At 40.7% G+C, this 13,870-nt stretch overlaps 1 protein-coding gene across 1 annotated transcript; it reads right to left on the reverse strand.

Annotated features, from left to right (window-relative positions):
* Positions 1 to 4,269: 4,269 nt before the first annotated feature.
* tada2b (transcriptional adaptor 2B) lies at positions 4,270 to 13,027 on the reverse strand. Its single transcript, XM_041187835.1, has one exon. It carries the CDS (start codon positions 13,014 to 13,016, stop codon positions 11,754 to 11,756), a length of 1,263 nt encoding a protein of 420 aa, XP_041043769.1. The 5' UTR covers positions 13,017 to 13,027; the 3' UTR covers positions 4,270 to 11,753.
* Positions 13,028 to 13,870: the final 843 nt, after the last annotated feature.

Raw genomic sequence — 13,870 nt, forward strand, 5'->3', positions numbered from 1 at the left:
GTCCATGAGCTGCAGTGACTTCAATTGTTATTTTATGTACTCATCTAAGTATTTTACATAAAGTTTTCATACCATGAAAATCTGTGTTAACTGAAAGTTACTATGCTTTTTACTTTTTGTTTTTGATGGCTTCTGGGGTCATATTAATTTTCAAGTGTTAAAATGGAGTCACATTGGAAAAGTGTTTTGGAAACACTGGTCTAGGATTAGGAGGCGTAGTTTAAATGTAAGAGCTGAAAGTAAATGTTTTGAATCCATAGAGTCAAATGCTCTGAAGAGTCATACGGACTCAAAAAATTAACCCTGCTTCTCTCTCCGCAGATGCTGCCAGACCTGCTGAGTTTTTCCAGCATTGTTTTTACTACCACTAATGGAACAATGTTTGTATGAGAAGGTGCAATATTTAATCTATTTCTGGGTCAGCGAGAGAGACCATTTGTTCTGTTTTAACTGTCACTTCCCTCCCTTCTCATAAGCAAAGATTCCCCCAAGATTCCCCCCACCTCTGCAATGGCCCTGAACATGCATCTTTCTTTCATTTCCCTAGCTCACCTTTTCTGAAACCCATCCCATTCCCCCAACCCAATTCCCAAACAGTTGACTATCGAACTTTCCTTCTTGGCCTCCATGTTAGCTGATAATTAATCTTTTCTTCCCCTCAGGTACTGTCCATTCCCTTCCCTTCAAAATCTACCGGCATCACTCGTCTCAAAAAGTGCCACCTTTGACCGCTCTGTTCTTTCAAATGACTGCCCCATCCCCAATCTCCTTTTCCTCTACAAAGTCCTTTAATGTGCTGTCCCCACCAAAGGCAGGGCTTGTCTTTCCAGTAACATCATGCTTGAACCCCTTCATCAGATTCCACCTTTGCCACATCATTGAAATTGCCCTAATCAAAGTCACAAATTATATCCTATTAAACAGTAACCTCTTTATCTTTCTTAACCAGTCTGCAGCATTTGACATTGTTGACCCCAATATCCCCCTCCTCCGTTATACAGCTGCCTGTGTAACAGACTGCCCTCATCTGATTTTATTCCTTACCTATCTACCAAATTGTAGTCAGATAATCATTTGCAATGGCTTCTCTTTCTGCTACAAAACAGTACCTCAGGAGACCCCAAGTATCTACCTTTGGCCTTCTACTTAATCATCAGCAAGCTACCCCTTGGCAACATCTTCCGAAAAGATCAGGTTCAACATGTAGGCTGAAAACACCCAGCTCTACCTCAACACACCGCTCCACCTTTTCACTGCCTCAGATTTGTTACACTGCTTGTTTGACATCCAGTATAGGATTTCCTCCAAATATTTGGAAGATCAAAGCTATCATCTCTGATCCCCCACACTCATTCCTGAGCCACACCCACTGTCAGAGGCTAAACCAGATTGCTCATAACCAATCTGAGATTTCAATCCCATAATCCTCTCCACCAGCACTGCCTACTTCCAAATCAATAACATTGTCAGAGTTCACCCATTTCATTTATTTATTGCTGAAACCCTCAATGCTTCCATTATCTCCAGACTAGACCATTACCTCCCACTTTACATCTTCCATAAACTTGAGCTCATCCAAAACTCTGCCTAATCCTAGCTGGCACAAGTTCTATTCACCCATCACCCCTGTGCTCACTGACCCATGTTGGTTCCCAATCTAATGTCACCTCAATTTTAAAATGGGCAATATTGGAAGAACCACCAAATATATGCAGCACCTGACATTCTGTTCTATGCAGAGATGAATTTCTACCTTATTCAGTCTGTAGGCTTTGCTTTGGTTGAAGCATTAAACCATTCCCCACAAACATGCCCACTGCCTGCGCTAGTGGTTCAGGTAAATGAAGATACAAAGAGAGCAGGAATTTCCTCTAGTCTCTCAGCCACTGTTTTTCATTCAACTAAACCATAAGTGGTCATTGAGTATCGCTGAAAAAAAGGTTGTCAAAGTTTTTCATCCTGCACTCATCAGGACAATTCGCAAGAATGCTAAATGTAAAGAGAACAATTTACACTTTGAGTGCTGACTGGCTGGCAAATGGACTCTGATTGATAGAGGCGTTGCTATGGAGAATGCACTAGTTGGTGAAGACAGTTCTGCCAATTAGCACTCTTTTCTAGTATGGTATAAATTGTTCCCATTACATTTGGTATTCTTCTGGATTGTCCTGATGAATGCAAGGTGAAAAGCTTTGAAAAAACAAACTTTTCCCCCCACAATACTCATGTTCTGTACTACCAAACAACTAAGTGGTCATTCATTTCAATGTTTATGGGATCATGCGTGCAAAACAAATCACATGTCTACATATCACTGCCGTTCAAAATGCTTCAGCTACATTTAATTTCTTTGAGGTATTCACTGACATAAAGAAGTGCCATTCTATTTGTTCCTTACAGGATATTAGAGCTGATTCCATAATGCCAGTGGGTAGCTGCACTTGGAGGACAAGTATCTCAAGTAAAATTAATGGACAGAAATCATAGGCTGCATCCCTATGATGGCATCTGGGTGCCCTGAAGACGGTTAGTTCACACAGATAGTTATTATTTACATTTGAAAGTTTCCTCCTTTGAAAAACACTTTATTAAACTTTTGGATTGACGACAGGGGTATCATGGTTAAGAGGCATCCCAAAGTCTTCCTGTAAGCTTGGTTCTTCACTAGGAAATCAAGATTAGCCTTAATGCATACTACAGTCAAGCAGTGTAACAAATTTACAACCGTACAGCAGGATATCTTGAACAACTTTTATTTTTCTAAAGTAGGTTCTTCGGTATAAAACTAGCAAATTACAGACACACTTTATACGTATACGACAGACAATAATCACTCTTCCGCAACAAGCTTTTCTTCTTACCAGAATGTAATTATCCAATTGTCCTGCTCTTAAGGAAAAAAATCCAACAACCCAGCTAATGGTTAAAATAAAGCAGCATACTATATTAGATTTCACCTTTTAATCAATTGTCAGCCCTCCTGCATGTGCTGAGTCTGGTTAAGAATGGTTCTAGCTACCGACAGCCATTCGCTAATTTTCTCCTAGTGTCCAGATTTGTTATGTGAGAATCTTGGCAAGTCAAGTGTTGCTTAAATTAAATTTACTTTTGGGATGTGGGAGTCACTGGCATGGCTGGCATTTATTGCCAATCAAGATCAGCTGTAGCACTGCGCCTAAAATCGCCAGGATCCACTTGAGACACTTTCTGGTTTGCATGCCTTTTGTTAATAAAAAAAGGAACATAATCTGAATGACCAAAAAGGTACAGGACAGGTAGGCAGTAACCCTGGTGGAGCACAGATTCACATATTTGGCATTGGGCGGACAAGGGTTGGGGGGGGGGGCGGGGGTGTGTGTGTGTGTGCGCGCGTGCGTGTGCAAAGGAGAGAATGGGGAGGGGGTAAGAAGTGAATGAAGTACAAAAACTAGAAAACATTTTGGCAATGAGAAGCTTAATTACACTGACAAATGTGAGCAATTCATACAGTATAAAAAGTGATTTGAAAACCATCACATTAAATTCAGAACACCGAATAAATTATTTCTTGCTTCACTTGATATTTATGATCCTACCACCCATTTATCACAAAGATAAGCACCCTATTCTTGTTCAAATTATTATTTTTTTTTTACAATTCTCAGACTGGTCAGAAAATTCAAGGGAACTTAAAGGAAAATTTAATCACGTTAGAGCAATACTGCAGAAATTAGCTGCCAGCTTTGCATTGTGTACAGGTACTGCATAAAACAGTTGAAAGAAACTGCACACACATTTGCTAATTGACTAGGATTTAAGAGGTTACCAAATAAAACAAAAAGCTTTGGGTGAGAAAGAGGTGCTACCCATTTCAAACATGACAATACACATTCATGATTCTTCCCAGATCTTTTCTCAAAATGAACATTGTACATTGCAGTGTAAACCAGGATATCCTAAAACATTAAGACTGAATACTGACCCAAGTCAAAATTCTGGAACCCCCCCCTACCCAACAGCATTGTGGGAGCACCATCAGCAAATGGACTGCAGTGGTTCAAGGCATCAGCCTACCACAACTTCTCAAAGGCAACTAGAGATTGGCAATAAATGCCAGCCTTGCCAGGTCACCCATATGCAGACAATGTAATGCCCTTGAGAATCAAAGGTAAAGGAATACCAAGGGTATTTAATCTGTGATATTTAGACCCATTGAAGTCACTGGTAAGCTATTAGGACAAACTTTTTTTGCAAAATCCAGGTGGAGTAAGTAACTTTAGAACACATTCATTGTAACATGCATTTTTAATAGTAGCCATGGACAAATTTAACAGTAATTCTGTTCACAAGCAATAATGAACAAAAGAAATGCACTGCTATAAACATTGAGCACCCAGTTTGAAGCTTAGTGTCTTACTCTGCACACACCATCTGTTCTCAGACTGCTACCTTTAATGCATTACATTCACTTCAAAATACAGACAGACGGGCTGAAAAACAGGAATACACACACACAGACAGAGTGAGCAGGGGTGAAAATGGGTATTAATTCATCCATATCAACCATAAGTAGTATTTCTGCAAAATTCAAAACTCAGGTGTACCAAAAAGTGAATTGGCTCAAAAGAATACTGTTAATTTAAGAAGTGCCCTGCAATTCTTTGCAAGTCTCTACTTTATCTCTTGAATGTCCAGCAATACAAATTTACAAAAATAATACACTTTCTCTAAACATTAGATGATGAACATAATATTTTGAAAGGTGCTTTTAATAAAAAAAAGGACTTCAGAAGTTAAAAATATATCCTTACTTCCTCCAAATTTTCTTAACGACACATCTGGTAGGTTCATATTCCCAAAGGACAAATAATAAAATTTCTGATAATTAATATTCCCCAAAGGGTCACAACAACCCATTTCATAACCATGCATCATTTATATTTACAAAAAATAATGTAGTTGAAAGGCAAAATAATAAATAGGTATTGGGAATAATTAGGAACTGTACATCCTGAAATCTGATTAGTTACTACAGTGTATACAGGATAATCCTTGCTGTACTTTGCTACTGCAAAGACAGTTAGGATGAAATGCTGTAAACCAGAGATCTGAGCATCAGTTTCCTTTTCAAAGGAATAAAAGGGATTAATGAATCTATACAAAATGAAAAAATAAACACTTTGTTCATCATTAAAAAAAATTCAAATAAAAGCTTCTTTGTCACTATATTTTTGAACATTATATCCTTGTGCTGCATAAAGGATACTGATTACCCTAGAAAAGCAATATGATTGTAACCCTTCCCATCTTGAGGAAAATCTGAAATTAACCCCCCCACCCCCCTCGAGATACCAAATCAAAAAAAAAACTTAGGTAAAAAAACCACAAACAGTTGGACAAAATATTGAGAAATAGAAAAATGGTCAGAAAACATACACACGCGCACACACACGACAATTTATCCAAAACTAGAGTCACCACCTCCCCGTGCTTAAACACATGCATATCACATTATGCTATATACCTGTGAATTCTACATTGCTATACTTTTATCACTCTTCACCCACATCAGGCCGTTGGCTACCTGATAATGGTAGGAAAAGTAAAGCACCACAAAATACAAGTGACTAATCAATAATTCAACTGAGTGGCTTGATTTTCACTCTGGCAGTCAAGGACAGTAGAGCCATCAAACGAATTAGTCAGATATGTATTTGCATACCATAGCTTTCTTCAGTACTTTTTTTTCTCTAAAATACTCTGTCAAATAAGCAGACCTAGCATCATTACCTGAATAAGAACTCAATCCTGTCATCCATAAAAGATAATTATCTCAATACACACCAAATGCAATCTACTTTGAGACAAACAGAGCTGTAGCAAAGAAAGGCACTGTATCTTCCACACAAATCAAAACTCATTTATTTTCAAATATAAATCAACCCTGAATATAAAATACTTCATTAGAAATGGCAACTAAGATAAGCTGAACAGTGAAAATTTCAGATTTATTTCAGTAACGGAAAAAAAAACTAGGAAAGTGTTTGAAGCTTCAACATAAATTCTGCGTTCTGGCGATTGCATAAACTGGAGAGCACAATACCTCTTCCATTCTCATTTATCCTGCAAATGTACTGTGCCCAGAATTAATGCTACATGACAATCACTGACTAGTCCACTAATAATACACCAACATATATTCTCTTCCCTCAACTTCTTAGAACTATATATTGCTGGAAAACTTTATGGATATTCATCAAGATGAGAAATTTCAAAACAGCAAGTGGAAAATTTTCTACCCGGTGCCCACACTCAAATCAGGCATTATATAAGTAGATGTGGTGCAAAGGTCCCTCTACTGTGGGACAAGATGCCTTGCCATCCAGCCTTCCAATCTCTGAATGAAATTACCAACTTACTGCCAACTCTATGCTGAACTGTGGGGGCCACAAAACTGGGAATGGGTTGAATCTACCAACCTTATTTTGAGCTGAGAGCAAAACAATACCTTCATCCAATCAAACTGAATTCCAAACAATGAAAGACTATATTTAACATTACAGGGAGTCTGTAAAGAAACCTGTGCAAGGGTCTTTCTACTTTTATCAGCACAGTAGAAAGAGTAGCAATGACAATGTATCCAGTGATCCACTGAATGAGACATATTGTTACTATTAATCGAGTGCTTCTCTACTTTCTGATGGCTTTGATCCCTTGCTATATAAGTCTGATAACTCGCCCAAAAGGCCTTATTTTCTGTGCCTACAAAGTCTCAGTGGGTTACTATAAGTTTTAGAATCAAGACCGATCCTGATTGTTCCCAATGTCCATATGCTTAACACTTTTGCAGTATGGGTCACTGGATAAAGAAAAGGAACCACTTTCAATCTTCCCCTCTTAGGGACATTAAAGTCAAATGTAGCATAACCCACTTTCTACGCAAGATGAAAATCAATAAGTTCATCAGAAAGCAGGAATTCAAGCAATCACCTTCTGCTCTGTCTCACTTAGTACTACACGATGTCTTTAAGCAGAACTTTGGTCCAACATTATGTTGTAAACGCTCCATCCTGTTTAAATGAAAAGCAATATGACAACTGTAAAACTAATAAAAGATCCAAAAAAATGATAAAGGAATGAAATAGCATATTGTTTGGATTCAATCAACTGTCAGCTATACACAAAACAGTTCATTCATTCCCAGTGTTCTAGACTTGTAACATAATCCTAACCATTGCTTATTCTGAGCAATACACTTACAGCCAATTACTACCTTGATCTGATTTCGATTACATCTTAGCCTTATTTTTCACCATCAGATTCTCATTGTTCTTTGCTGCAAATTACTCACATATGTAGTTTATTAATCCCAATATGGTGACTTATGAAGTTTAAGAACCACAGATAAATCAGGCACTTATATTTTATACAAAATTTGTATCGTGCATTGCAGCATATAAGTTGACCCTGCGTATAAGATGACTCTACTCCTTTAGTGCCAAAATGCATGTTTAGGCCTATACCTGCATTGGGAGTTGGCCTCAATCTTTCAGCACAGAAATACACATTTTGAATTATACTCATAAGTCGGCGCAAGGTTATACTCATAAGTGGGATGAAGCAGGTGATACAGACTATTTCCAAGATTCATGGAAGTTTGAGACATGCCCACACAGAGCAGACCACACGTCGCAACTGATAAACAGAAATAGGTCCTCCTACAAAAAAAAAGCTTGCAAGCTAAAAGTCATAACATTTGCTAACTCATCAAATAACTGTGCTGCAGTGAGGAAAGTGCGTCAAAAACTGGTACAAGAAAGGAAGGAGGAATCAGCCCTGAAGATGATACGCAAGACAAAATGTGCCATAAGAACAGGGACTAGCCACTGCCTGATCTTGAGAAGCATGCATCGAAATTGGTCCTCAAAAATCAGAACGCTTACACCTGTCACCAGAAATGAAATAAATATATATGCACTTAAGTGGGCCAAATAAAATCCTGATCTGGCAAAGAATGGAATAGGTGGATGTCTGATGAAGAAGCCACTTTAACAAAGGGTAGAAACACGCACGCTGCTCCATTTGACGTTGTGTGGTGTCATCATCAAATCATGAGATGCTATTAATGCGCAACCTGTCATCAGATTGTTCAAAATAAAAGATGCAGAATATCCAATTTAATGGATGGAGAGGATTATGATTTGTTTTGGAGGGATGATTATGAAACCCAAAGCACCACATCTGATCCAGAGGGGATCCTTATGATGATGCCATAGCCAAGTGACTCAGGATGAATTCATTGCAGAGAAAAACAGAGTTAACGTTTTGAGGCCTTATGATTCTTCTTCAGAGCTCCTAGTCATAAGGACTTGAAATGTTAACTTTCTTTCTCTCCACAGATGCTGTTAGACCTGCTGAGTTTTTCCAGCATGATGTTTTTGTTTCAGATTTCCAACATCTGCCATATTTTGCTTTTATCAAAAAATTCAAAAACAATGAATTTGACGGTTTAAAACAGTGATTGCGGTTCACACAATCTTTGTAGAATTATTTCATTAAATACGTGACATTGATTTAATATGAAATACCGGTTATAATTTTTTTTTAAACATACATTTCAAAACTGTGACCACCCACACTAACACGAGCAGTTCACATTCTATATTTGGCGTATAGGTTGACCCCTGTTTTTTGTAGGATTTTTCAAAGCCATATCTATACACCACGATCTACAGTAGTTGGTCAGGGTGAAATGCAAATAAATATATAATACACTTTCTGGTTGTGGACTTAGCGAACTAGCAACATAAAATGTGTGCAGATCACGAATTAATTTCTGTCTGTTCTGGACTGTATTAACAAAAGATAACGGAACAGCATTGTCAAGCATGACTAAAAATTCATCCATATATTGCGCTAAATTAGAAAGTCAGACAGGATATGACATTCCCTGTGGAAAAGACAAGGAATTTCGAGCCGCTAAGATGATCCTTCTTTAACCTCAGTTTTACACTACTCATGTTTTTCAAGTATCAAATTTTCTTCCAGGGCACCAGAATTTCCCAAAAATCTATTGCAACAAACTAACATTCTTTTGCTCTTTTTCCATTAAAAAGAATGTTTGTTTGAACATCAATTACTGATAACCACTTTACAGGATTTACAGATAGCAAAGTGTAAGTGATCCTGATCAAGGTATCAGGGTAATCTTGTCACATTCCAACTACATGTTAATTCACATTCATCATCTGGTGCCGCTCAGCAACCTTTCAAGCCGGTTCTGCAATTACACAATCAAAAACAAAAGTTGTCCAACAGATGAAGACAGAAGCTGACCTGCATAAATTGGAGGTCATGGGTTTGATTCAGTCAGTTCCGATTTAGCTAATTTCAGTAAGAACGGTGCAACTGCCTCAGCCCACTTGGTTGGCAAAAGAACAGCCCCTTTGCCAAAGTCTGAGTACAACCTTACTCTACGAATTATACTCAAAGCAAGGAGTCAAAGCTTTCAGCAGTGGGAAGGAGATAAAGCTGCCACGTAAACAAAAAGGATGTAGTTCAGTATTTTTTTTTGGAAGAGGTACCAATGATGCAGCTTGATGCAACTACTCTCTTTCATACCAAGAAAACATACCCAATTTCATATCTTGAAAGGAATGCAACAAGGTCTCAGAGTACGAAGGCTACTTGAAAGCAAGCGGTGATCAGTAAGCAGCATTCATTGTATAAACAGTGAGTGTGACAGGGAACTGCACATACCAAATATCCTTGACTATGATAATCATAGGTTAGGTTATCATAAATCTTTTTGGTGCTCACTTCAGCATCTAGTATGTCATTCACAGGAATTCTGTACTGCCCTTTGATTCCCCCCCTCCCACTTAAAAGTAAAAATGTGATCTCACCTGAATTGAAAAATGCAATCTTCAGTACATGGCACATCACTTGCAAAACACCAAGAGAGTACACAAACCAAACACCTGCTATCACTAAGTAACTTTCAAAAGTTATGATTTTTTTTAACATAGCAATTCAGTTTCCAAAACATCTGTATACTGGAGATAGGCATGTCATTTCCTTGCATAGGTATGCAGTCCAAGGATCATTTGAGATTTTTAACAGTTCACCTTCAACATATCAGCCCTTATTTTTAACAAATACTATGCTTTTATCCTTAAAGTTTGCAATCCATCAATTCCATTCTACGATGTTACTACCTAGGACATGGAGACTACGACACAATGTTGTTTAACTTATGATTGAATTTGCTAACATGGTAGGTCCCCGGTTTCAGTCAGGCCACTTTGGGAAAGGCACTGAGCAAAGGTGAGCTACTTCATCATGCAGGAGAAAAGAAACTCAATAAGGATCAACCAAGATGCTTTCAGATGTCATGCCATACACAGCTTAAGAATGGAATTGGCACAAGCCTGTGAATGGGATATTTGTCTGTCTTTTAAAGTGAGTTGGGAGGGAATAGTGCTTGTTGCAAGGGTAACAAAGAACAGGAGAATATTTAATATCTCAGAAAAAGAATTTAAAATGTTTCTGGCAGCCAAAATGCTCAATATTTAAACTGGGTTCAAAATTAGAATAGCAGTGAACAGCAAAAGTGAGTCAATACTACTCCAGTTTAATAACTTAAGAAAACTCAACTCTATTTTAGACAAAAGATTTCTCAGAAAGCAATTTGCAAGACGTGCACAAAAGGCTTAAAAGCGGGCATACAGTTAAGTGTAATGTTTAAAAAGGTCTATCATTCAATCTAGTGTCACTGACTGATTGTGCAATGGACCACTGCTAATTTTGAGCCCTGTTGAAATGTGACCTAAATTCTCAAGATTCCCTTCTAATTCTCTAGCAAGTCAAAAAAGATCATTCAAAAGCCTACGTTTTAAACAAACCAGAGGACTGCTCCGAAGTGAATTGTACAACTACGAATCTCTGGTGAAACACTGGCATCCCCTGTTAAAAACCAACAGCTCCCATGTATCAAGTTTGCCGAAACTCAAAAAATGCAAAAATTACCTCATTAAGTTACCACATCTTATTAAACCTCAAATTAAGCTTTGAGCTGTCCATTAATATTTGCTTAACTTTTACCACAACTGTTAGTGGTACCTGCCACTACCTTGCATTGGGCCGGGTTTTACCCTCAATGCAAGCCATAGAATCAGCTAATCGGAAAATGTATTGACTAGATTGTGAAGTCCCTTAGTGAATCCATTAAATACAAGCATCCAACAACTTATTTCCTCTTCCTACTCCAATAGTCATTTAGCAAAATCATTTTGCTATGTGCCAGAATTAGGACTTGCCAAAGGGCCAGAAGAACCCATGGATCAGTAGGTTCTTGCTCTGGTAAGTCAGTAGAATAAGGCTAGGACAGTTAGAATGACACTATCTTGATTTAGTGCCTGAAAAGCTACAGGTTGTGGCCCTGAAGACAGCAGCCAGACATTACCATCCTTTATTTCAGGCATATATTTTCATGGTCATTGTTGTGTTCTCTTTTAATGCCTGAACTGTCTTAAACAATGCTTGTTAAATATGCATTATCCTCATTTGAGCTTATCTAAACAGAGGATGTGCTATGATTTAGTCAAATTCCACTGTATTAAACTTTTTATTCGAATTCCCAGTGGAGCAGACTGGCAGTTGCACAATAAATCAACAGTCATTTGGACTCTTTTTAAAAAAAAGAATATTTTGCCCCTTTGTCTTTCTTGGAGATAGCTGTATGAAAAGTATTTTCCCCGCTTAAAAGAAGCAGATCAAGAAGTGTCCCGGGCAATCCAGCCACTTTCTGTTAAGAAATTCAATATCCTTTTCTTTAAGACTTTGTCGAGGTAGCTGGGCAGGCGGCTCTTGGAAGGGATGCCCTGCCTTTTCTGCAGGTAGTCTTTGATGATGATGGTCTTAACGGTCAGGTACCGTGTGGGGCTGAGGTTGAGGGAGCTGCACAGCAGCTTCTCCCGCTCGGACAGCAGATCAAAGCCGGCCAGGTTCTCCATAGAGCTGAACTCGGCGGCTGCCTCCTTGCCGGCCTCATCTTTGCCCCGCTTGGCGCCCGCGGTGATCTTCATCTCCTTGCGCTTCTCTCGCTTGTGCCGGGCCGCCTCGTACTCGGCCGACTCCTCGGTCTTGGCGATGCCGTTGCGCCGGTAGCGCTGCAGCTCGCGGATCTTGGCCCGTAGCGTCCTCTCCTTGTGCAGGTTGTCGAAGCAATCGTCGAACTCCTTGGCCGACATGAATTGGCAGATGGGCCGGAGCTTGGCCCGCAGCTCCTTCTCCTCCTTGGTTACCTTGCGCTTGAGCGGCCTCTCCTTCCTCTCCTTGCCCAGGAAGGCGGGCACCAGGCTGTAGTCGCGGGCCATGTTCTTGCGGCGCTGCCGTTCCCGCAGTTTCCGCACGTACATGTCAACGTGGGCCCGCTTCAGCTCGATGTCCACCTCCTCGTCGTCGTAGTTGACGGCCAGGCCGCTGATCAGGGTCTCGGCATCTTGCAGGTACTCGATCTCATAGTCGTCCCGGAGCGGCATGTAACCCAGCTGCTGCTGCTCGGCTACACTAATATCCAGCGGCGGCAGAGGAGCCGTTAGACTGGGAGACAGGGGCCCGCCCCCCGGGCACGTGTGATCAGTCACGCGGTTCGGGATGGAATCCGGGATGCACGCTCTGCCCAAGTTGCCATGGATATACATGCTGACGTAGTGCTCCATCACTTCCGGTGGCGCGCGCCCCCCCACATGCGCGGCCATGTCCTCCCAGTTGCCGAAGCCGTACTGTTCGATGGCATCGAGCAGTAGCTGCTCCTCCCGGCTCGTCCAGCCCCCCTCCGCCTCAGCTCCCCACAGCGTGAACCGCCCGCCGTCCACCAGCTGGTAGCCGTGCCACCGCCGGTGCTGGCCGATCTCGGCGCCGGCCGAGAAGCACTCGGGGCACAGCTCGATGTCCTGGCACTCGGTGCAGCGGAGCCGCAGGCTCGTCACGTCGGCCAGGCAGTAGACGCAGTACTTCTTGCCCAGTTCCGCCATTGTGCGACGAGCCTGCGCACAGCCTGCGTGCTCGCCCACCGCTCCTCCTCTCAGTGACAGTTCGCGCATGCGCGCGAGGGCGCCACCTAGAGAGGAGGGGGAGTGTGCTGGGAAGAGGGTATTGAGCTGGAGGGGGAAATAAACGGACTATACCAATGCGTAGTAGGTAGGAATGGACCTTCATTGGTCAGCACTCAGGTGCAGCAATATCTGTTGAATGAAGCTATGTGGACGTCTATAAATTAAATTTTTGTATACAAAATGCAGAATCATCTTTACATATATGCATGAGTATATAAGTCAAATACATAAATATACAGAATCATAACATGCAGCACAGAGGAAGGCCTATTGGCCTATCATTATGGGGAGGCGAAGGCGTAGTGGCATTGTCGCTGGACTAGTGACCCTGGGTAATGCTCTGGGGACAAAATCAAAAATTGCTGGAAAAACTCAGCAGGTCTGACAGCATATGTGGAGAGGAAGACGGAGTTAATGTTTCAAGTCCATATGACTCTTCGTCAGAACTAATGCTCTGGGGACCTGGGTTCGAATCCTGCCACAGTTGATGATGGAATTTGATTTCAAATAAAAATTTGGAATTAAAAGTCATTCAAAATGAGTATCATTTACATTGTTGAAGCACTGAGGGTGGGGGACTTCAATGTCTATCACCAAGGGTGGCTCGGTAGCACCACTACTGACCAAATTGGCTGAGTCGTAAATGACATACCTGGTAGATTGGGTCTGCAGGTGGTGAGGGAACTAACAAGAGGAAAAAATATACTTGAACTCATTCTCATCAACTTGCCTGCTACAGATGCATCTGTCCACAACAGTATCGGTAGGAGTGA

This window comes from Carcharodon carcharias, chromosome 1, assembly GCF_017639515.1.
Source record: "Carcharodon carcharias isolate sCarCar2 chromosome 1, sCarCar2.pri, whole genome shotgun sequence".
NCBI classification, from domain to species: domain Eukaryota; kingdom Metazoa; phylum Chordata; class Chondrichthyes; order Lamniformes; family Lamnidae; genus Carcharodon; species Carcharodon carcharias.

Coding starts and splice junctions, on each gene's coding strand:
- tada2b (XM_041187835.1), bottom strand. CDS start 13,016: ATGGCGGAACTGGGCAAGAAGTACTGCGTCTACTGCCTGGCCGACGTG.